Genomic DNA, 24533 nt, shown 5'->3' with positions numbered 1-24533 from the left:
TAGGCCTATTTCTATTTTTCCCTGTTTATCAAATGTGTTGTAAATCAACTGACTGGCTTTCTTGATGTCTATAGTATTCTCTCTGGTATGCAATCTGGTTTCCAATCAGGTTATGGATGTGTCACTGCAACCTTAAAGATCCTCAATGATGTCACCATTGCCCTTGATTCTAAGCAATGTTGTGCTGCTATTTTTATTGACTTGACCAGGGCTTTTGATACAGTAGACAATTCTGTTCTTGTGGGCTGGCTCAGGAGTAGTGGTGTCTCAGAGGGGTCTTTGGTCTTTGGTTTGCTAACTACCTCTCTCAAAGAGTGCAGTGTATAAAGTAAAGAATTATGCTGTCTCAGCCCCTGCTTGCCACCAAGGGAGTACCTTAAGGCTCAATCCCTGGCCCTATGCTCTTCTGAATTTACATCAATAACAATGCTCAGGCAGTAGGAACCTCTCCCATCAATTTATATGCAGATGATACAGTCTTATACTCAGCTGGCCATCCCAGGAGTTTGTGTTAAAGGCTCGAGCTTTGATAACAAAATAGATCAGTTGATGTAGAACTTGCGAGGCACTGCAGAGCTTAAATTGAAATAATTTGCTTTTTTATTTTACTGGACTGATGGTATCTGCATCTAGTGGTGATGGTGCTTTCAAGACAACTGGGAACTCCGAACATAACAAGGTCAAATCATGATGTCCGTAATCTTCAGGTCGGAAAGTTGGAATTCTAGAAAGATGCCAGAGTTTCCGACTTGGAATTCCGACTTGGAGTTCAAAACGATTTTTCCCAGTCTAATCTCGTTATTTCTGAGTACTCAGTTGTCTTGAATGCACTGAAGTCGGATTGTTCTGAGTTCCCAGTTGTTTTGAACACGGCATTAGTCTCAGCAGAGGGAGAGAGCAGCAGAGGGTCTGCCTCTCACGGTCCCTGCTCTCTCCTTCCTTTCCTCTGGTGATAGTGACCAGAGAGATGGGACATCGTCTTTCACCTAATGGCGAAACTCGAGTTGCACCGAATCTGCCTCATGCGCAAATTCATGTTGTTCCTATGACCAGAGAAAGTGAAATATTCCTCAATATTAAAATAGACACGATGAGCTGCTGATAATAATACAAATGCAGGCTTATCGATACACTTGGCTACTAATTAATTGCAGCTGCAGCATGCGTGTCTATGTTTTGGAATAGTGTTGAATAAAAACAGTGTTAAAAGTACTGACTAAAAACTTTAACATGAACTTACTCATAAAAACAGCAACTCTTTGCTGTATTGTTTGACAGTCTCTCTCCGTGGTCATGGTTTTAAAAGTGATCAAATCTTACGTAGGCTAGTATCAAACGTATCTGTGGCCATGGTCCTGGAAGCTCTGTAGGCACGGCGATGTGAGTTATCCAATTGACCAGCGCAGTAAGCACCCACGATTTAGCCACAGAACTCCCGGTCCGCCAGGTAGGCGGAGTTTGTCTTTTCAGACAAATTTAGATTGTTCAAATTGGGTCACAATTTGCTTACCCGGTGCGCAGGGCTTCTGAATCAAGTGTACCTGCCACCAACAATTGTGATCAGCCAGTTAGCAACCACGGATTTAGATGGAAAGCTGGACACAACATTCATTGAACATTATACTGTAGATGTGCTAGTGTGAGAGAACCAATATAGTACAACAAAGGACAATATACTACAACATACTGCCTGGATCAAGGGTTTTATTGCACTGTAGGACTGCTCAACTGTATGACTGATCGCTCTAAAATGCATAAGTGGTATTATTTGGGGATATTGTTTAATCATTTTGCATAACTTGTTTAATATTCGAAGCAATCACAGATTGAATACTTAATAACCTATAATAGCCGTTAATGATAAAAAAAAGGTCTATAAAAATGAACCATAGAAGACCAATGCAACTAAACACAGATGTGGCACATTAAGCGATGGAAAAGGGGCAGAGATTCTTTAGTGGTGAAACAATCTTCTTACAGTATATCAGTATTCACAAATCCGTATTCATAAAGTACCTCCAATACAGATTTACCCAAACCCTGCCAGACAGTGATATCCTTTAGATCAGCAAAGCACCACCAACAAAGATCTGCAATGACTCCAGAAGCCAGTACCACAACAGCCTGGGGAGAGAGATGATAGATTCCGTATGTGTCTGAGAAAGAACGAAGTGAAACAATCATATCTTATATAGGGAAAGGAAGTACCACAAACAAAGATCTGCCCTGACTCGGACCCTGCCAGATAATACCACAGTGGCACTGGGGAGAGAGATGAGACATACCGTTTATGTCTGAGAGAAGGATAGTAAGAGCACTTCTCCAACAACAGATAGCACTGTTTACTCAATAGCATCATTCCAAGTCCTCCTTTGTTAATTGTGTGTTTGCTGCGTATGTTGAGGTTGGACAGACGAAGCCAGTGAGGCTTTGAATTAGGTAAGAGAGGAACAAGGAGGTTATACATTCAGCTCTGTCGTGGACTCTATAACCCCCTCTGGTGTGAGTTATCTTCATGACTCTTCAATCCTCAAGGGATGCATTTCGTTGAATCCTATGGGTGCAATTACCAAGCACGTGTTGGCCACCTTGAATCATTGACCTCAACCGTACACCCAGTCTCTAAGACCAAGAGCCGTAGCATTCACAGAGATGAAAATGAACGAGGGACACAGCAGTAACACATGGTCTGGTTGACTAGATACGATGCAGAACGAATCATGTCATTCCCTGTTAGTGGAGAGAATGGACCAGTGTCGTGAGGGAAGAATCGTCTGCGTCATGATCATCTCTGCTCCAAAAGAAACAGGACCGGCCGTTTCCCATCAATCAAATGTATTTATAAAGCCCTTTTTATATTAGCAGTTGTCACAAAGTGCTTATACAGAAACCAAGCCTATAATCCCAGAGAGCAAAGCAATGCAGATGTAGAAGCACGGTGGCTAGGAAAAACTCCCTAGAAAGGATGTAACCTAGAAAGAAACCTGAAGAGGAACCAGGCTCTGAGGGGAGGTGAGTCCTCTTCCGGCTGTGCTGGCTGAAGATTATAAGAGTACATGGCCAATAAGACTAGATCGTTCGTCAAGATGTGCAAACATTCATGGATGACCAGCAGGGTCAAATAATAATCACAGTGGTTATGGAGGGTGTAACAGGTCAGCACATCAGAAGTAAACGTCAGTTTGCTTTTCATAGCCAAGCATTCAGAGGTCAAGACAGCAGGTGTGGTAAAGTGAGAGCTGAGGGGATCGAAACAGCATGTCCGGGAAAAGGTAGCACGACAAGATAGCACGACAAGGTAGCACGACCGGGGAAAAGGTTTCCATAGCCGCAGGCAGAACCACAGAAACTGGATCAGCAGCACGAAGGTGGATTGGTGACGGGGACAGCCAGGAGTTGTCAGGCCAGGTAGTCCTGAGGCATGGTCCTAGTGCTCAGGTCCTCTGGGAGAGGAAAGAGAGAGAGAGAGAGAGAGAGAGACAGATGGGAGAACTCAGCAAACTGTATGACTGTATTTACATTCTTGTCTGTTCATGTGCCATGCAGTACAGTAACCTCATCAGCAGATGTACTGGACTGCTGAAACTCCCAAGATTGCTGAAATGTCTTTGGGGATATCAGGGCTGTCCTAGCAGTACTATCTACTCTGAGCCCAATTCACTGGTGGATATGGCTCCCAGACCTCCTATTTCCCCTGTGGCTATCCATCTATCAACTTTTCCAAGTTTCAGAATAGTATCTAATCTCCTATGTACTCATGCTAGATGCCTGAAGCACATGGATAGAATTTCTTAAAATCTTTATCAAAATGAATAGGAATTTGTGAAACCATTCAATTATATGACTACATTTCTCCACAGTGATCCTAGTATGGAGCCGTATAGGCATTCACATCTAATTGGTAGGGTCAGATGGAAAGGTCGTGACAGGATTAGTCAGCAGTCAGATGGAAAGGTCATGACAGGCCATGATTAGTCAGCAGTAAGACTCTAGACTCTAAAGGTCATGTGTTCTCTGTGTGACACTGTTCCCGAATGTTCAGTTGAATACCATGGTCATACAATAGCTGGTCTTGGGAAAAAGAACATAGACATCAGTGTGCATTGTATAGGGAAAACCACGAGCGTTTACTGAACTAACCACAGTCACATCTCCCTCTGTCTCCAATAATACCTCTTTCTTCTCCGTAACCACGGATTTGTGTTTTTAAGCAATTTCCCAAATTAACACTGTCATTAGGATGGGGACATTTAAGTGTGAACATTTTGCCTTTCTGACTGAAGTGCACTTCATGGTGAAGAGAATACTTCATATTTCATCAATTAATCTCTCTCTTTCTGTCTCTCTTTCTTTCTCGTTTCTCGCTCTCTCCTACAGGGTCCGAGGGGTCCTGATGGTCCCGCTGGGGAGAAGGGGTCAGTTGGCGGAAAGGTGAGGATGAAGTTCAAAGCTCATATGTCAAAGTCTACACTATTAATACAGTATTTCTGCTCCATAGCTTCACTTCATCTGACTTGACTCAGTTACTGAATGCTACGACCTTTACGGAACACACTAGCCACAGCCAATGGAAAACATGGATACTGCCACAGCCGCGGGAAGATGTTTTGAGTTGGGGGAGCCTTAAAAAACGCATATCATGCAATTCTGTGTCGTTTAGGCCTACGTGACAAAAGACATCAGAATATATTTTTATACTACACAAATGACTGAAATGAGTGGCTACTCTAACACTGTCAAACAGATCAATACAAATGAACTGGTCTTGACCTGGCCCAGGCTAATGAAAAAAAGGGAGACGCAGATTGTACAAAATTATAAGAAAATATACTGTATATTATAGGCTACTAAATCAACTTTCCAGGGGCACTGACTCACCCAATGATGAAGATAGCATGAATATGTGTAGCCTAGGCTTTTGACTGGTGATCGTCTCAAGATGGGCCTGAGCTACTATCAAAATCAGTGAGTTGTGAAAACAAATGGTAGCTTCGACTGACAGATTAGTCTTCTCTTTTCAGCAGTAGGCATTTGCTCTACCAAAATTGTATTTAGAAATTTGTGAAAGGCCTATTGCTATTCACTGAAAGTGCGAAGAGAAATAGAATGCATAGAGAGAATCCATAGAACGAAAGTACCCATTCAAGTCAGGACTGGCAGCCATTTTCAATGTATCCATGAGTTTACCAGTCAAATTGCCAGCGTGAGCCAAAACCCTTCTATGGATTATATTTCTATGGCTGTAACGCAACAAGTTGTTCGATATTTGGCCAGCATGCTGCCCAAATTCAGTCAGTGTTCAGACAGGAGTAATTATACAGTATAATTGGCAAAATTATTTCAATTTGTCAGGGAGTGCTGCAGTACCCTCAGCACCCCTACTTCACGTGGCAATGGACTGCAATGCGGCATTGGTTTAGTTGTTAAATTGATACTTAAATATGTCCACAAAGAGTTTTTCAATTGGCTTTGTTCACAAGTCTTTAATTAGTTCGATTATTTTCAACATCTGAAGGACACTTTTTACTCAAGGGGGGAATCTAGGACAAGAGCTCTTATGTGTAAAGTGTGTGAAGCTGTAAGTGAGATTGACACGTGTTTTCTCACAGGGTCCTGATGGTCCACCAGGAAAATGTGGCTTCCCAGGGGAGATGGTACGCACAGGCAATTTCAAGATCCCTATGTTTTTAATAACAGTTTTTTCTCATACCCTCCTACTCATGGCTATGTCCAACTCATGGGCTTTTGGGTATAGTCTTTCCTACCTTACTTTGCATGTTGACTTTGCACGCTTTACCCCTCATTTACTGTTCACATCATTTCCTGGCTGGTAATGAATAGTGTAGGACTATGAGTGCCCATTCATATCATGTTCAACTTGTTAACACATATTCATTAGAGGTTCCAATGGCCCAATGGCTAATTTAGTTAGAGTGTGATGCTTTAAAGTTACAACGCTAAGGTTGTGGGTTTAATTCTTGTATGGGACATTCACACATACTAAATACATGAATTGAATGTTAACTGTGCGTCACTTTGGAATAAATGTGTCTGCTCAACAACCATAACGTTTCCGCTTAATGACCATATTATGTGCTTGATATTAATTTCAACCCTTATTTCTCTCCATGTTATTTTGCACCAGGGAAATATTGGGGAGCCTGGGGAAGCTGGGCCTAAAGGATTTCCAGTAAGTGATTGGGGCTAACAGAGTGCTCTTTTAGGTTAATCATGCCTTTAGGTTGGACACGAGTTAGAGGGGCAACCATTAGCAATGGAAAAAGAGAGGCTTGTGAAGAGGGCACGCAGTTGTGTAACTATTCTCCATGTCGTTGCTGTAAATGTTTTCTCAGTCAACTTACCTGGTAAAATATGGGGTAAAATATATAAAGAATATGGGGAAAAACATAGAAAGAATATGAAGTTGAGAGTTGCTATGGGTCTGTGGACAAACATTAGCTATGGGAAAAGAGAGGCTTGTGAGTAGCACTTAGTCCATTAAAGCTGTGTATGAATAGGCCTCCCAAGTGGGGCAGCGGTCTAAGATCTGTCACTACAGATCCGGGTTCAATCCTGGGCTGTGTCGCAGCCGGCCACGACCGGGAGACCCATGAGGTGGCGCAAAATTGACCCAGCGTCATCTTGGGTTAGGGGAGGGTTTGGCTGGCCGGGATGTCCTTGTCCCATCATGCTCAAGCGTGATGGGTGCTCTCCTGTGGCGGGCCGGGTGCATGCACAGGACACGGTTGCCATTTGAACAGTGTTTCCTCTGACACATTGGTGTGGCTGGCTTCCGGGTTAAGCGAGCATTGTGTCAAGAAGCATTGCGGCGTGGCAGGGTAGTGTTTTGGAGGACGCATGGCTCTCGACCTTTGTCTCTCCCGAGTCCATACGGGAGTTGCAGCGATGGGACAAGACAAGACAGTAACTACCAATTGGATATCATGAAATTGGGGATAAAAAGGGGTGATATGTGTATCGTGGAAATGGTCTGTCTTCCTGTGACCTTAGTTAAATGCTATCTGCATTTATGACAACTGGGTTTATTTTATTTCAGGGTCGCCAAGGACTCTCAGGACCTCCAGGTGCCAAAGGAATAGCAGGAGAGCTGGTAAGTCCTTTTATGTCTAAATATTTGTAGGGTTTATCTGCCAAATCCTTGTCAGTCCTAAGTGTCTCTGGCCCAGCCAGGGATATGGGAGTTATATCCTGTGTTTAAATTCCTATAGAGCTCAACACTTAATGCCACATCAGGTTAGCGTTATATTTCACCTTCAAGCCAGAAAGCTGTCTTTGATTTCATTACTTCCCCTAACTTTGTTTACTGTATTGTCTCCATACAAATACCCTTCCTTGGGTGTCTTTCTACTACTCTACTTGAAATCAGGGGTTATTGGATCCAATTAACATCTTAGAGAGGAAGTGACCAGGGGAAATGTCCCAAAATATCTGCATCTCCATGTGTTGTAAACTTCGGTGTGCGTCTAGAGTACGTCTTCATTCCGATACCTCAAATGGTGCAGCATCTGCTGGTTGAGTAGCCCAGGGAAGCCTAATCCTGCATTATGGAGAGAGAGAGAGATACAGTGATACTGTAAGATAAGATGATTTACTCAGAGCTTCCTGCAGAGGCAGAGAGGCAGCTTTATGTGAACATTGGGGTTTTTTTCTCCACCACATAGCCTACAAAAGCTTTGGCTCTGTGTTCTAAGTCTCTAGCAGTAGGAGCTGATCTGGATCTCAAGTCTAGATTCATTTATCTCCACCACTCCCTGATTTACCCTCAATGTCTGTTTCACATTTCTATCCTCGATGCCTCTTTCGCGTTATAATCCTTGCTGCCTGTTTCACATTTCTATCCTTGCTGTGTTCCCTTACATTCGCTTATTATCTACAATGTTCTTAGTTATTCCGGTGTAGCTTTTTTTTTTATCCGCAATGTACTTAGTTATTCAAGTGTAGTTACTATGATATAAGGGCTGCATAGGCCTATGTATTTGTGTGTTCAATCATCACTACACTGCCTCTGTCTTATCATCCTAGGGACCAACTGGGCCACCAGGAACAATGGGTCCCCTGGGACAGATGGGCCTCAAGGTAAGTTTCACCACACACTCCATAAACATGCCAAACGGTAGTATTGTGGCTTCTATAGGTTATTGTAATTGCCCGTGTAGTGTGCCATTCACATAGGCATTGGTCATTGGAGCCTGAACACTATCTGTCTAATTTGATTGTCAATGGGGATTTGTCTATGACAGGGTCCCCCTGGAAAGGTTGGGGAGTGGGGATTGCCAGGAGAACCCGGAGAGAAGGTACGATAATACCCTCAACTGCTCAGACAAATAGTTGATGTATTCAACAACACTTCTATCAAGGGGTCACTCAACATCTCACTTCCAATGCCCTGACTTACCCAACCAGTCTGTATATCAATCTACTGTATGCATGTCCATAGGCCACACAATCCATGTGCTTAGTGTGTTATTGATCTGTGTGACAGGGTGCCCTTGGACCAGCGGGAAACCTCGGAGAGCAGGGCCTCATCGGACAGAGGGTGGGTACCCCAAAGTTCACTTGTACCCATGTTGGTGATTCCTCTAGTAGTAACATTGGCCTTATTAACTTGTACTGAACCCTCCTCTACTTCAGGGTGAGATGGGAATCGATGGGGAGGCTGGACAGAGTGGACCAGATGGACCTAAGGTAAGAGATAACACTATGGTAATCGGATCCATCACAATGACTAACTTGAGTTGAAAGTCTCGGCCAAGAGTTGACAGTCATTGTCTCTTTGGCTGTGTTTTCACAGCCACCCTAAGAAGGTGATATAAATCGGAAGTCAAAAGTCCAGATTCCATGTGTTTTTTTGTTTGTTTACACATTCTGGAAAAAATCAGATAGTTATCAGATATACAAATAATTGGTAAAAGATCTGAATTGGGCTGCCTGTATAAACTTTGACATCAGTGGACAATTTTGGTGCCACCCCTTTTTCTCCCCAATGGGTAGTTACAGTCTTGTCTCATCGCTGCAACTCCCGTACGGACCGGGAAAGAAGAAGGTCGAGAGCCGTGCGTCCTCCGAAACACAATCCAACCAAGCCGCACTGCTTCTTGACACAATGCCCACTTAACCCAGAAACCAGCCGCACCAATGCGTCGGAGGAAACACTGTGCACCTGGCAACCGTGTCAGCGTGCACTGCGCCAGGCCCACCACAGGAGTCGCTAGTGCACAATGGGACAAGGACATTCCTGGCCGCAAAACCCTCCCCTAACCCAGACGACGCTGGGCCAATTGTCGCCGCCCCATGGGTCTTCCGGACGCAGCCGGCTGCGACAGAGCCTGGACTCGAACCCAGAACCTCTAGGCGCACAGCTACCACTGCGATGCAGTGCTTTAGACCACTGTGCTACTCGGGAGGCCCTGCCAGTTAGAGTTGCACCCTTGTATCTCCAAATAGGATTCAGCCATGTGATAGCCAATGATTTGTAAATCAGAAGAGGGTGTTTTTATGATAACTTTCACTATTTCAATCAGCCATTCACAAGAGAAGGTCGATTCAAACCTTTATTTTGATCATCACAGCTATATTCATATGAAGATAATAAATTGTACTGTACACTTAGCTGGAATGACAGTTACTTTCAGTCAGACTCAAGTACTGTATATGTACTGTATGCTGTTGACACTGAGTGAAAATAATAGGCAGCTGGCCTATTTTGAGCTCTTCCGTCTGTCAGGAGTTCTGACAGAAATACAGTGGTGATTCAGAGAAGCACAAGGAGGTTCCCATGTCCATCTGAGCCAAGCTGCTGGATAGTAAGTGTTGTGTTGTGCGTGAACACACGCACGCACACACACATACAGAAGCGCTTGCTCGCACACGCGCGCATCATCATCCTCTCTCCAGCAATCGACATATTACCAATTGTCAGTCAAACGATGCAGGACAACTCTACTAGGAGTGCAGTGGCTTAACGCCTTAAAACTCACAGATGCACGTCTGCACCATATTCAACTGCTGTTCACATGGAACACTTCTCCACGGCGGCCTTCAAAGTTATTTGAATATTTGTTACTACCACCAAGATCTACACCGGTGAAGTATTGTATCTGGTCACGTCTGAGTGAATCTTCCCTATGGTTCTGTGCTCAGGGCGAGAAGGGTGACATGGGACCGGAGGGGGGTAAAGGAGAGAGGGGTGAGATCGGACTGAAAGGAAAGGAAGGGTCTCCTGGACCTCCTGGCTTAGTGGGCTTGAGGGTGAGTGTCCAAACGTAGGATTATTACATTCCGAAATGTAACCTTGCATTTCCTGTACTTAACTCTCAGGTTCACGTAAGTCAGACTTAACTCCACTGGTTGTCGGATGAACAATGTAGTCTACTATGTGCCAAATACTGTAGGGTTCATAACACTTCTTGGTCTCTCCAACAAACAATTGTTTTACTTTCTTAAGAGTAGAAAGCAAACTGCTTATGACACTGTCCTAACCATTGCCTCGTCTTTGTCATATGTTATTATATGTTTATTGCAATTCAAGTAATGGTCTATTGACTCATGTCTTCCAGGGTCAGGAGGGTAAACCTGGCAAGTTTGGTGTAAGAGGAAAACCAGGGGAGAAGGTATGTACTGTATGTCAGCTCAGTGCCTGCAGTTCTTTAATAGGCCTCCGTCTGACACTCTCATTTAATTCCCTGAAACCTGTTAGTCGTTTTACCATAGTCTTGTTTTGTAAAGAAAGTTTGATGACTGCTTGTAATTGTGGTCAACAGACATAAGGGTCAATGGCCTTCCAAGTCACCACACTATGATTAAAGTGCTCAGCCAATGGGCAGTTTTAAAATGGACAGTTGACATAGTACATCTATCCACACACCACTTCCTAATTGACAGAAAGGTGACCTTGCTAATATTGTATGCCTGCTCTTTGGCGACCCTTCTCCAGGGCAGCAAGGGTCATATGGGTCACCTGGGAGAGACTGGGCCAATTGGTGAACAAGGAGAGGCAGGATGTGTCGGGCCAAAAGGATCGAGAGGAACCATTGGACCAGTGGTAAGGCTCTTCTACATATCTGACTCTGATGTGGAGGTTTCTTAGTGTCGTAGGTCACTAAGACGGATCATGTGATGTTCACAGGGTTCCCCGGGTAGAATGGGCCAACAAGGCGAACCAGGCATGCCAGGATATGAGGTAAGAATGACCCTTATATCATTGAATTGGGTGTCTTTGACTCAATATTACTGAGATTTCTGTAGAATCTAGAAAAACTCAAGATGATTGATCAGTAGAGAGCATTGTCGTCTGTGATATTTTGCACAATAGGTTTCCCAAACTAAGTCAGAGGCATTGAGTTGTGTTCCGTGATGACTTACACCATCTGTTATTTTAGGGCCACACAGGACGACAGGGCACACTGGGACCTCCTGGACCAAAAGGTGAAAAGGTACACTTCCCACAGTCATGTCTGTTTGTAATAGCTCTCTCAAATTCTACTATCCAAGTGGGCCTGGACTCATGGCCTGTGACGGTTTGGGTTTAGTGATGACTGACCCAACACTGACTGTTATTTTGTTTGTCTGTTCTATGGTCAATCCACATTATGTCCCACATATCCTGTTATAACAAATTGGTATGGCTAGTCTATCCTGACTAGGTAGGTACAAAACTTTAGGGTTCCAGAGTTTCTCCTGGTCAGGCCAGGTGATCAGGAAAACTCCTAGCCCTACCCATTGGTAATAGCTGCATGAGTGCATACACTGGGAGAGTTGATCTCACTGCCTGTGTTGCTGTTATAGTTTGATAATCCTGCAAAGAAGTGATCAAATATAATTGTTTGATGGCATGCACCAAGGCACATCTCATTAACTCAGGGGACATTGGCCACAAACTGCTTTGGAATACTCCTTGTCATCATTATTCAGGAGATCAATCATGGTTCAGTTGTGATAAATAGGACTTCGATATTAAGCAGTTTCCTGTTTTCCGATAACGATAAACTCATAATGACATTTGACAACCTCGCTTACTTTCTAATGAGACCCAAATTGTGCCACTGCTCATAAATCTTTATGTTTTGGATCCCTTCTCCCCTGTTTCCTCTTCTATATCTCCAAGCACATACACAACACATGCAGTATATAATACTACAAGCGTCCCACATCATTCCTCAGTCCATGTAAAGTCCACTGGAACGTTTAATGCAATCTTGATTCCATTTAATTGGAAGCTGCCGGTTTTACTGTCAACAAAAGCCCTCGATTTATTTGAATACTCCATTGTTTAGGAATCCAATTAAAATTCACATAATTTCACTTTACACAGTCTCAAGTTCAAGTTTGAAGTTTAAATGTATTATCCTGGAGGCAAATTGGTTTTGCAGCTATGATCAAACATACAATGCATAAAAAACTACATATGTTTTCCTGTATGATTTTTTTCCAGGGGGAACAGGGGGAAGACAGTAAGCTGGAAGGCCCTCCTGGTCCACAAGGTGACAGAGTGAGTTCCTCACATCATGTATCCCTCCGCCTACAGCAGTGTTTGGTGTTGGTGTGCTGCTGTAGCTAATTATCTATATGCTTCATTGTGTATGTTTCTCATCTGAAACAAGGGTCCTACTGGAGACAGGGGAGTCCGAGGAGAACCAGGTGACCCCGGATACTTAGTGAGTGGGACATCGTTTGACGTTATTCTTTCATTGGCCAGGATATACTGTATAAAATAGGGGTAATAACCAATCTAGTAAGAAAGTTACTTTACTTGAATAAACTTGCTTCATGCGTGGAAATGTTAACACACGTCTACTTCTCAGGGCCAGGAAGGAGTGGATGGAGAAAGAGGCAAGGCTGGAGCAACTGGACTGCCTGTGAGCCAATGGTTATGTTTATGACCTGCTAATATGTGATTACTTACACTGACAGTATCCACATAAATACAGTATCCAGCTATTCATCATGTATGCATTCCTATTGTAGGGACATCCTGGATCAAGGGGAATACAGGGGCCAAAAGGATCCAAAGGTGATCAAGTAAGGACAACAGACCTTGACAAGTAACAACATATCTGTAGTATCCAGTGTCATTTAATACCATAACACCTGTTCACTTCACATCATGACATCTGTTTGAACCAGACACAGTGTGATTGATTTTAACCTATGGTATGATGACATCATGTCACAGTTGGTTGTTGACTGTTGTGTACTCTGATCTACTCCAGGGTCAGAAAGGCAAATGGGGGAAGCGAGGTGAATCTGGGACCAAAGGACCACTGGTAAGTGGGACACCTAGTTTGTAAAGCAATGCAACGTGTACCTAATTTCATTGATTGAATCAAATCAAATCAAATTGTAATTGTCACCTGCGCCGAATACAACCTTGCAGTAAAATGCTTACTTACAAGTCCTTAACCATCAAAGCAGTTTTAAGAAAATAAATAAGTGTTAAGAAAGTATTTACTAAATAAACTGAAGTAAACAATAAATAAATAAAAAAAATAGTCTGGGTAGCCATTTGGTTAGCTGTTCAAGAGTCTTATGGCTTGGGGGTAGAAGCTGTTAAGAGGCCTTTTGGAAGTAAACTTGGCGCTCCGGTACCGCTTGCCGTGCGGTAGCAGAAAGAACAGTCTATGACTAGGGTGGCTGGAGTCTTTGGCAATTTTTAGGGCCTTCCTCTGATACCGCCTGGTATAGAGGTACTGATTGGCTGGAAGCTTGGCTCCAGTGATGCACTGGGCCGTACGCACTACCCCCTGTAGTGCCTTGCGGTCAGAGGCCAAGCAGTTGCCTCAAGGAACTTGAAGCTCTCAACCTGCTCCACTACAGTCCCGTCATTGAGAAGGGGGCGTTCTCGGTCCTCCTTTTCCTATAGTCCACGATCATCTCCTTTGTCTTGATCACGTTGAAGGAGAGGTTGTTATCCTGACACCACACTGCTCCCTATAGGCTCCCTATAGGCTGTCTCATCGTTGTCGGTGATCAGGCCTAACACTGTTGTGTTGTCGGCAAACTTAATGATGGTGTTGGAGTCATGCTTGGCCATGCAGTCATAGGTGAACGGGGAGTACAAGAGGGGACTGAGCACACACCCCTGAGGGTCCACCGTGTTGAGGATCAGTGTGGCAGTTGTGTTGTTTACCTACCCTTACCACCTGGGGGCAGCCGTTAGGAAGTCAAGGGATCCAGTTGCACAGGGAGGTGTTTAGTCAGGGTCATTAACTTAGTGATGAGCTTTGAGGGCTCTAGGGTGTTGAATGCTGAGCTGTAGTCAATTAATAGCATTCTCACATAAGTGTTATATTTGTCCAGGTGTGAAAGGGCAGAGTGGAGTGCAATAGAGATTGCGTCATCTGTGGATCTGGGAGGTATGAAAATTGGAGTGGGTCTAGGGTTTCTGGGATAATGATGTTGATATGAGCCATGACCAGCCTTTCAAAGCACTTCATGACTACAGATGTGAGTGCTACGTGTCTGTAGTCATTTAGGCAGGTTACCTTGGTGTTCTTGGGCACAGGGACTATTGTGGTCTGCTTGAAACGTGTTGGTACAGGTTGAAAATGTCAGTGAAGACACTTGCCAGTTGGTCAGTGCATGCTTTGAGTAAACGTCCTGGTAATCCATCTGACCTTGCGGCCTTGTGAATATTGACCTGTTTAAAGGTCTTACTCACATCGGCTACAGAGAGCGTGATCACACAGTTGTCCGGAACAACTGGTGCTCTCAAGCATGCTTCTGTGTTGCTTGCCTCAAAGCACGCATAGAAGTCATTTAGCTCGTCTGGTAGGCTTGTGTCACTGGGCAGCTCATGGCTGTGTTTCCCTTTGTAGTAGGATTCAGTCTTAGCCCTGTATTAACGCTTTGCCTGTTTGATGGTTCGCCGGAGGGCATAGCGGGATTTCTTATGTACTAGAATGCAGGTTATGATACAGTAGATATGCTTATTTCTGTGTATTTCCTAGGGTCCAGAGGGTCATACTGGCCCAAAGGGAGTTGTGGGCAGAGAAGGCCTTGAGGGCCAGCCTGGAATTGACGGCCATCCTGGGAAAGACGGAGACAAAGGAGTAAAGGTAAGAACAGACAATAACTGTGTACTCCTCCCTGACTGAAATGACCAGGGCCTCATTTCCCAGAGCCTTTTTAGCATTAAGATCATCGTTAGAACCTTCTTAGAATGTATCTTTAGTAGCCAAGGTGTTTCCCAGAGCCTTTCTTTGGTATTATTATGCACGGTATGTACTCACAAAAAAGGCTTGCCTCAATGTGTTTCATGATGTGTCATAACATGTGTGCAATGATTTAGTGCACTATTATTGGGTAACCACAATAAGCTGCTTCAATAGCCTATTTGCAGCCATAGGTGGTAATATCTCTCTAGGAGCTGATTCGTTGTCAGTATTGTGGAATAGTTATAATGTTACGGTAAGATTTAAATGGAGAAAGCTGATCCGAGACCAGCACTCCTTTCTTTCGATCCTATCAATATCGAAGCATGGTCTAACAAAAGACTTAGCGAACGTTCTCTCTACGTGCTCGTAAATATCAATGCATCTTAATGCTCAAGTTATGTTTTCTGTAAGGCTTCAGTCACCATCAGCTCTGTGTGTTCACTCCTCAGGGTGAGCAAGGGGACGACGGAGAGTTTGGTATTATCGGCAAAGCTGGAAACCACGGTAAAACGGGCGTGCCAGGGCTTCCAGGCGATCAGGGCCTCTTTGGATCGAAGGTGAGAGAGAAGAGAACATGCGAGAATGAACTATAGAGACCCATCATGTTTATCATGTTAGACATTGTTTACGGTGTTAAGAAAAAGGAATATGCACTTTGCTTGTTATTCCATTAAAACTGGTTTCTGTCCATGTGTGCGTGTGTCACAGGGTGAGAGGGGTCTCCCAGGCCAAACTGGACCTTTAGGGAAAAGAGGCCACATTGGTGGAATGGGGTTGCCAGGGAAACAGGGTCACCAGGGGCCCAAAGGACAGCCTGTGAGTAACATAGCAATAGTGCGGAGTCAGAGAAGAAGTTGCTCATTATGTAGCCCTGTTCAGTCTCACTTGACTGAAAATTCTTGGTCACCAAACCGGTTTGCCATCGTTTGCATCTGTAACTCAAAGGTTATTTGGTTGGTAATGAGTAATGACCACAGACTTATGCTAATGACTAGAATATGTGATGATGCTGGTGATGAAGATGAAGATGTTTCCGTCTCTCTCCTCTCCTCAGGGTGACACAGGTGAATCAGGGTACCCAGGGGTTCTCGGAATGTTTGGACCAAAGGTACGCTACACTTCCCTCCGTTTTCATCTCCCACCTGAGTCACATGATCAAATGAAACAATTCATTAATCATCTATATATTTTCCCCCACAAGAATGACCTAATCCGTAAACGTGGGTGTGACAAGGTTGGCTGTCACCTTGTGCGCTTAAAAGCTTAAAACGTACACTGAGAATACAACTTGATTTATTGTGCAAAGGGTGCAAGATAAAACAATAACAGCTTGGCATTATCAGGTGCTAAAAACAACAGCTTCCCTTTCAGACATGGACTCGCTAGAACATTCTGAAAGCACCTGTTTTATGCTGTGGCATGAGCAATAATCTAATTAGAGTCCCAGCATAAAGTATTCACACCCATTGACTTTTTCCACATTTTGTGTTACAGCCTGAATTTAAAATGGATTAAATTGACAAATTAATTACAAATGAAAAGCTGAAATGTCTTGAGTCAATAAGTATTCAACCTCTTTGTTATGAAAAGCCTAAATAAGTTCAGGAGTAAAAATGTGCTTAATAAATCACATAATAAGTTTCATGGACTCACTTTGTGTGCAAAAATAGTGTTTAACATTTCATCTCTGTACGCCACACATACAATTATGTGTAAGGTCCCTCAGTCGAGCAGTGAATTTCAAACACAGAGTCAACCACAAAGACCAGGGATGTTTTCAATTATTATAATTTGTTTTTAAATGTAACCTTTATTTAACTAGGCAAGTCAGTTAAGAACAAATTCTTATTTACAATGGCGGCCTACCCCGGCCAAACCCGGACTACTCTGGGCCAATTATGCACTGCCCTATGGGACTCCCAATCACGGTCGGATGTGATACAACCTGGAATCAAACCAGGAACTGTAGTGACGCCTCTTGCACTGAGATGCAGTGCCTTAGACGGCTGCGCCACTCGGGAGCCCAAAATGCTTTGCAAAGAAAGGGCATCCTTCTTCTAGATGGGTAAAAATAAATAAATAAATAAATATACATTTGAGCATGGTAAAGTTATTAATTACACTTTGGATGGTGTATCAATACACCCAGTCACTACAAACTCAGTTGCCAGAGAGGAAGGAAACCGCTCAGGGATTTTACTAAGAGGCCAATGGTGACTTTAAAACAGTTACATACTTTGATGGCTGTGATAGGAGAAAATTGAGGATGGATCCACAATACTAACCCAATTGACAGAGTAAAAAGAAGGAAGCCTGTACAGAATATAAATATTCCAAAACATGCAACCAGCTTGCAACAAGGCACTAAAGTAATACTGCAAAAAATGTGGCAAAGGAATTCCATTTTTGTCCTGAAGCATTATATTTTGGGCAAATTAGCCAACAAGATGAGTAGGCCTAACGAACAGCAAAAGCATTAGCCTATGTCAATCTACTCTTCTCATAGTACAAAAGTTGACTTATTCTGTGTGATAAAATAAATATTCCAAACATAAGTCTAGGACAGTTGTGGAATGCGATAGATCCCCAGTTAATACAAACATTGGCATAAAAAAACGGTTTTACGCAGTGAGGCTTAAGCAACAGTTCAGAACGTTTAGCTTAAAATGTTAATACATTTCTACAGTATTTCTTCACATTATAAGCGCAGCAATGCGCACACAGCAGTAGGCTATAAACTCATGTGCTGCTTCTGTATGCCAGTTAGGCTCTACAGCCCTTGTAAAGCAGATGAATGTGCTTAATTTGTGCCACTTTAGTTGTGATACAAACCTTGTCAAAACGTATAGGACTATGGGCTAGACTACATGAGGTGTGATTAAAAAATGTCACAAAAAAATTACTTTTCCCACGGTTCATTTTCATGTCAGCCAGGTAGGGTATACTCCTGTTGTAAAGATAAACAATATGATTAATATTAGGAAAGTTTAGAACTAAATATAGTAGGCCGAGCCTATAGAAAGCTGTTGGGAACCTCTTTATAATAGAGGCCATCACTCTGTTTTCTCACACAATTGCATAACCTATAGAAATGTTGCGATACATGAGCTCATGGGTTCTCATGAAGTCTTTGATTAGATTTTCGATTACATTTGTATTGATGTCAGAGGGATTAGAGGGACAACAGAGTGCTGAGTACCAGGCAGTTAGCAAGTTTGGCAGGCTACTAAGAACCAACAGCAGCATCAGAACTTTGGATTCCTAATTACTGAGACTAAATGGTCATGTGGAATTTGATGCGGTAATACGGTCACCGCAACTGCACTGTTCCTGAGTGGCAGAGTTACAGTTTTGACTTACATCTACTTGAAAATCTATGGCAAGACCTGAAAATGGTTGTCTAGCAATGATCAACAACCAATTTGACGTAGCTTGTAGAATTTTGAAAAGAATAATGGGCAAATGTTGCACAATCCAGGTGTGGAAAGCAATATATATATATATATATAAGCTTCTCTCTTTCACTAATTGTGGTTGTTCTCTCTCTCTCTTTCTCTTTCTCTTCCTCTCTCTTTCTCTCTATATACTCAACAAAAATATAAACGTAACACGTAAACTGTTGGTCCCATGTTTCATTAACTAAAATAAAGATCCCAGAAATGTTCCATACGCACATAAAGCTTATTTCTCTCAAATGTTGTGTACAAATGTATTTACAGTAGAAATACCGTGACGAGATCCTGAGGCCCATTGCCATGCCATTCATCCACCCCCATCGTCCCATTTTTCAGCACGATAATGCACAGCCCCATGTTGTAAGGGTCTGTACACAACAAGTTCTTCCATGGGTTGCTTACTCACCAGACATGTCACCCATTGAGCACATTTAGGACGCTCTGGATCGACGTGTACGACAGTGTGTTCCAGTTCCCACCAATATCCAGCAATTTTGCGCAGCCATTGAAGAGGAGAGGGACAACATTCCACAGGCCACAATCAACAGCCTGATCAACTCTATGCGAAGGAGATGTGTCGTGGTGCATGAGTCAAATGGTGGTCACACCAGATACTGATAGGTTTTCTGCTCCACACCCCTACCTTTTCTTTTGAAGGTGTCTGTGACCAAGAAGCGAGCTGATATAAATACTATGCATGCCATTCTCTCTTGGCTAAGAAATTATGGGCAGAAAGACAAATTCAACCTCATCTTTCATCGAATCTGATGGCTTAATTCATCACAAAACCATTTGATGTTGCCAATTATTTTAATGATTACTTTATTGGCAAATTGGGCTAACTTGGCCAGGAAATACCAACAACGAACAGTGAGCCATCATATTCACGCACACAAAAGGAAATAATGAAAGAAAAGCATTGCAAGTTTGAATTTTGTAAAGTTAGTGTGGGAGAGGTGGAAAAATGATTGTTATCAATCAATCTTGACAAACCTCCTGGCATTGACAACTTAGATGGAAAGCTACTTAGGATGGTAGCCGACTCTATAGCCACTCCTATCTGTCATATCTTTAATCTGAGCCTAGAGGAAAGTCTTTGTCTTCGGACCTGGAGAGAAGCCAAAGTATTTCCGCTACCCAAGAGTTGGAAAGCGGCCTTTACTGGGTCTAACAGCAGACCTATAAGCTTGCTGCCAGTTCTTAGCAAATTGTTGGAAAAAAATGTGTTTGATCAAATACAATGTTATTTCTCTGTAAACAAATTATAAACAGACTTTCAGCATGCTTATTTATAGAGAAGTGATTGGTTGAAATAAATGGATACTAATAAGAGTGTGGGAACTGTACTTTTAGATTTCAGTCCAGCCTTTGATATTATTGACCATAGCCATATTGTGGATTCAGAGGTACCTATCTAATAGAACTCAGAGGGTTTTCTTTAATGGAAGCTTCTCTCTCTTTCACTAATTGTGGTTGTTCTCTTTCCCTCTCTCTCTTTCTCTCTATTTTTCTCTCTCTCTTCTGCTCTCTCTCTTTCTCTTTTTCTCTCTTTTTCTCTCTCTTTTTCTCATATTAATTTTCGGGATGGAAAAATGTTTTAAGTATAAACTTAAACAACTAAAACCAGAAATACAGTATGTAGAGAAGATAATGGACGTATATATATTCTTACAATATAATCTAGTGACAACTAACAATCACCAAAATAAAAGGAGACAGTCAGGGAGAATTGAAAATTCCAAAAACAATTAATTTAGCAGTATTAATTGTTTTATGTTTGAGCAAAAGAACACAGCAAAACTGGATAACATGGCAAAATGCATAGAATTGCAGAAAACTAGCTTTAAAACTGTAAAATGTTATCTCAACGCCATGGCACATTATATTGAATCGCAAGAAATTAGCTTTAAAACTGCAACATTTTCTCTCAGTTGCATGGCAAAATGTGTCGAGTTGGAGGCAGTTAGCTTTTAAACTGCAAAACAAATTCTCAGCTCCAGGGAGAAATTTGTAGAATTGCAGGAAATTAGCATAACATTTCGTCGTTTTCTCTGCAGCGCCAAGAAAATGTTCTTTCAAATGTAGCCACGCAACGGCCGACCACGCTCATTGCCACGTCTCCTACCACGCCCCCTGCCACACCCACCACCTAAGCCCTTTTTTGATCCAGAAAAAATCCTGCAACGGTGAATGAATGAAACACAGCAAACACATCTTGCTCTTGAATTAATACTTGCATAAACATTTCAAATAGTTAAATGTCTCTAGTGAAGGACCCTCTCCTTCTCAGTTGGCCAAAAATATGGTTCTGATAAAACAACGCCAAAAAGCATAACCCATTTTCAGTGGTAAATCAGAGATTGGCTGGAGATTATTAGAGAGCTTGAGAGGAATTTAAAGCCTCAAACGGTTTGGTAGCATTTTTTGTTTTTGCCCTGAAAGGGATAAATCAGAATTAAAGACTGCTGCATTTGGACAGAAGAACGGTCCACAATAAATTAAACGCACCCACGCATAACGTCACTTAACATGCCATAACTTTTGTTACACTGCTACTCTGTAGTGATGTTGCTCTGCAGGTGCTGGCCAGCTGAGAAAACAGAGACGTTAGCAGGCTTTACTGAACTTTTAGGCAGTAATTTAGTGTGTTGTATGACTGCCAGTGCTCCACTTGGAGATTTTCCTAGTGTTTCAGTTTGATATACAGTGTACGCACAGTCACACAACAAAGGATGCTAAACAGATGATACACCCATATGGTGCAACCTTCCACTCATTTGGCCCATATCGTCATACTTCCCATTCAGTGTGCATTATCAACATCGATGTTTGTCAACACATGTATTTGTATCCAACAAGTTCTCAGTCTCATGTCAGAATTAGACGTTAATCCATGTTCCTCAAACATCAACTTTCAAAGTTGTTCCAAAGTGAAGTGTTTAAGGTTAAGTTTAGGCATTAACTCTGAATGTTAAGGTAAGAGTTAAGGTTTGTGATAAGCTTAAAACAAAAATATCAAAAACATATTTTTATCGCTGGATTCGAACTTGCAACCTTTGGAATCGGGAGACAGATGCTTCCCCGTCCACAACACCCTTGCAAAATCGAAACATGCTTGAAGGTAAAAGCGCTCACTGTTGCCTCTAGTGGCCAGTTTCCACATCTCCTGACATCCTCAGACATGGATGGACGTTGAATACTGACTTGTATAACGAGTGACCTGGCTGTTGTATCTCCATAGGGACCTCCAGGAGATCTCGGCCCAGCCGGGATACAAGGACCAAAAGGGCCACATGGATTGATGGTAAGAAGAGAAAAGAGAAATGTGGACATTATGATCCTGAGTTTTTACCTGTACAGGGAAAACTCTGGGCTGTAGCTGTAACTACAGAGCCATTTTTCCCCCCCTGGTTAGGCCAGGTAAAAATGATTCTCTGCCTAGTCAGATATCTACCGATACTTCTACTTTATCACCATGGTTTTTCTCTCTCTCCAGGGCAATGTTGGTGCCATAGGCCCAGTTGGTATCATCGGACCCAGTGGTAGTCCAGTATGTACATCATTAAATCTCATACCTTCTGATATGCAACACATGTTAACCCTCTCTCTTATTTGGCAATAATGGAGGGATTTCCCCTCTTTCTTTTCTCTCTCCCCATCAGGGACCCCATGGTGACAAAGGGAGTCGAGGGGAGACGGTGCGTGTCCATATCTTTAATGAATCCGATCCCCTATAGACCCAGGTTGCGTCTGAAATTGCACTCTATTCCCTATATAGTGGGTACCATTTCGGACACAACCCATTGCTTAGTGTGGAGAGCACACTACTTAAAGTACATTTAGCTTCGACGCCTAAAGCCCTTTCCCTTTCCCTTAGTCCTCCTCTTGTCATGCAGGTGAAAGAGGACCCAAACGCGACTTAACAGAAACAGAGTTTATTAATGTTCAAAACGGAATAACTGAAATCCTCTAGATTTGTAGAGGGGAAAACAACTGGAGAAGCGGCCACAGACTGCAGGTCGCTTCGGGTAGGCGCAGGCCGTAGTTGACTGAGACACCTGCTCACACGCAGCGTCTGAAGAAGGCACAAAACACGACAGGACAGGGTGATACACAATCACGGCAAAAAACACGACAGGACAGGGCGAAACGCAATCACAGCATGGAATACAAAACAAGGAACCGATGGAACAGGAACGGATCACAAAGGAATAAATAGGGAGTCTAATCAGGGGAAAGGATCGGGAACAGGTGTGGGAAGACTAAATGATGATTAGGGGAATAGGAACAGCTGGGAGCAGGAACGGAACGACAGAGAGAAGAGAGAGCGAGAGAGTGAGAGAGGGAGGGGGAGAGAGAGGGATAGAACCAAACAAGACCAGCAGAGGGAAACGAATAGCATGGGGAGCACAGGGACAAGACATGACAATAAATGACAAACATGACAGTACCCCCCCCACTCACCGAGCGCCTCCTGGCGCACTCGAGGAGGAATCCTGGCGGCAACGGAGGAAATCATCGATGAGCGAACGGTCCAGCACGTCCCGAGACGGAACCCAACTCCTCTCCTCAGGACCGTAACCCTCCCAATCCACTAGGTATTGGTGACCCCGTCCCCGAGAACGCATGTCCATAATTTTATGTACCTTGTAAATAGGTGCGCTCTCGACAAGGACGGGAGGGGGAGGGAAGACGAACGGGGTGCGAAGAAAGGGCTTAACACAGGAGACATGGAAGACAGGATGGACGCGACGAAGATGTCGCGGAAGAAGCAGTCGCACAGCGACAGGATTGACGACCTGGGAGACACGGAACGGACCAATGAACCGCGGAGTCAACTTACGAGAAGCTGTCGTAAGAGGAAGGTTGCGAGTGGAAAGCCACACTCTCTGGCCGCAACAATACCTTGGACTCTTAATCCTGCGTTTATTGGCGGCTCTCACCGTCTGTGCCCTGTAACGGCAAAGTGCAGACCTCACCCTCCTCCAGGTGCGCTCACAACGTTGGACAAACGCTTGAGCGGAGGGAACGCTGGACTCGGCAAGCTGGGATGAGAACAGAGGAGGCTGGTAACCCAGACTACTCTGAAACGGAGATAACCCGGTAGCAGACGAAGGAAGCGAATTGTGAGCGTATTCTGCCCAGGGGAGCTGTTCTGCCCAAGACGCAGGGTTCCTAAAAGAAAGGCTGCGTAGTATGCGACCAATCGTCTGATTGGCCCTCTCTGCTTGACCGTTAGACTGGGGATGAAACCCGGAAGAGAGACTGACGGACGCACCAATCAAACGACAGAACTCCCTCCAAAACTGTGACGTGAATTGCGGACCTCTGTCTGAAACGGCGTCTAACGGGAGGCCATGAATTCTGAATACATTCTCAATAATGATTTGTGCCGTCTCCTTAGCGGAAGGAAGTTTAGCGAGGGAATGAAATGTGCCGCCTTAGAGAACCTATCGACAACCGTCAGAATCACAGTCTTCCCCGCAGACAAAGGCAGACCGGTAATGAAGTCTAAGGCAATGTGAGACCAAGGTCGAGAAGGAATGGGGAGCGGTCTGAGACGACCGGCAGGAGGAGAGTTACCCGACTTAGTCTGCGCGCAGTCCGAACAGGCAGCCACGAAACGGCGCGTGTCACGCTCCTGAGTCGGCCACCAAAAGCGCTGGCGAATAGACGCAAGAGTGCCTCGAACACCGGGATGACCCGCTAACTTGGCAGAGTGAGCCCACTGAAGAACAGCCAGACGAGTGGAAACAGGAACGAAAAGGAGGTTACTAGGACAAGCGCGCGGCGACGCAGTGTGCGTGAGTGCTTGCTTAACCTGTCTTTCAATTCCCCAGACTGTTAACCCGACAACACGCCCATAAGGAAGAATCCCCTCGGGATCAGTAGAAGCCACAGAAGA

The 24533-nt window shown here is 43.7% G+C and overlaps 1 protein-coding gene across 1 annotated transcript in view; it reads left to right on the top strand.

The window, feature by feature from the left end:
• Positions 1-24533, top strand: part of col27a1b (collagen, type XXVII, alpha 1b) — a 167452-nt gene that overhangs the window by 133832 nt on the left and 9087 nt on the right. Inside the window, exons 29-53 of the mRNA XM_046346768.1 lie at positions 4378-4431; positions 5610-5654; positions 6146-6190; positions 7058-7111; positions 8044-8097; positions 8262-8315; positions 8504-8557; positions 8653-8706; positions 10162-10269; positions 10578-10631; positions 10955-11062; positions 11147-11200; positions 11400-11453; positions 12452-12508; positions 12621-12674; positions 12822-12875; positions 12985-13038; positions 13230-13283; positions 14967-15074; positions 15623-15730; positions 15882-15989; positions 16228-16281; positions 21870-21932; positions 22125-22178; positions 22291-22326. Coding sequence (XP_046202724.1) covers positions 4378-4431; positions 5610-5654; positions 6146-6190; positions 7058-7111; positions 8044-8097; positions 8262-8315; positions 8504-8557; positions 8653-8706; positions 10162-10269; positions 10578-10631; positions 10955-11062; positions 11147-11200; positions 11400-11453; positions 12452-12508; positions 12621-12674; positions 12822-12875; positions 12985-13038; positions 13230-13283; positions 14967-15074; positions 15623-15730; positions 15882-15989; positions 16228-16281; positions 21870-21932; positions 22125-22178; positions 22291-22326 — 1596 coding nt within the window. The remainder of the gene's footprint in view (positions 1-4377; positions 4432-5609; positions 5655-6145; positions 6191-7057; positions 7112-8043; positions 8098-8261; positions 8316-8503; positions 8558-8652; positions 8707-10161; positions 10270-10577; positions 10632-10954; positions 11063-11146; positions 11201-11399; positions 11454-12451; positions 12509-12620; positions 12675-12821; positions 12876-12984; positions 13039-13229; positions 13284-14966; positions 15075-15622; positions 15731-15881; positions 15990-16227; positions 16282-21869; positions 21933-22124; positions 22179-22290; positions 22327-24533) is intronic.

The sequence above is a fragment of the Oncorhynchus gorbuscha genome, linkage group LG04 (genome assembly GCF_021184085.1).
Source record: "Oncorhynchus gorbuscha isolate QuinsamMale2020 ecotype Even-year linkage group LG04, OgorEven_v1.0, whole genome shotgun sequence".
NCBI classification, from domain to species: Eukaryota; Metazoa; Chordata; class Actinopteri; order Salmoniformes; family Salmonidae; genus Oncorhynchus; species Oncorhynchus gorbuscha.
Note: the sequence above shows the minus strand (reverse complement) of the source record. Positions and strands in the feature narration are given on the sequence as shown.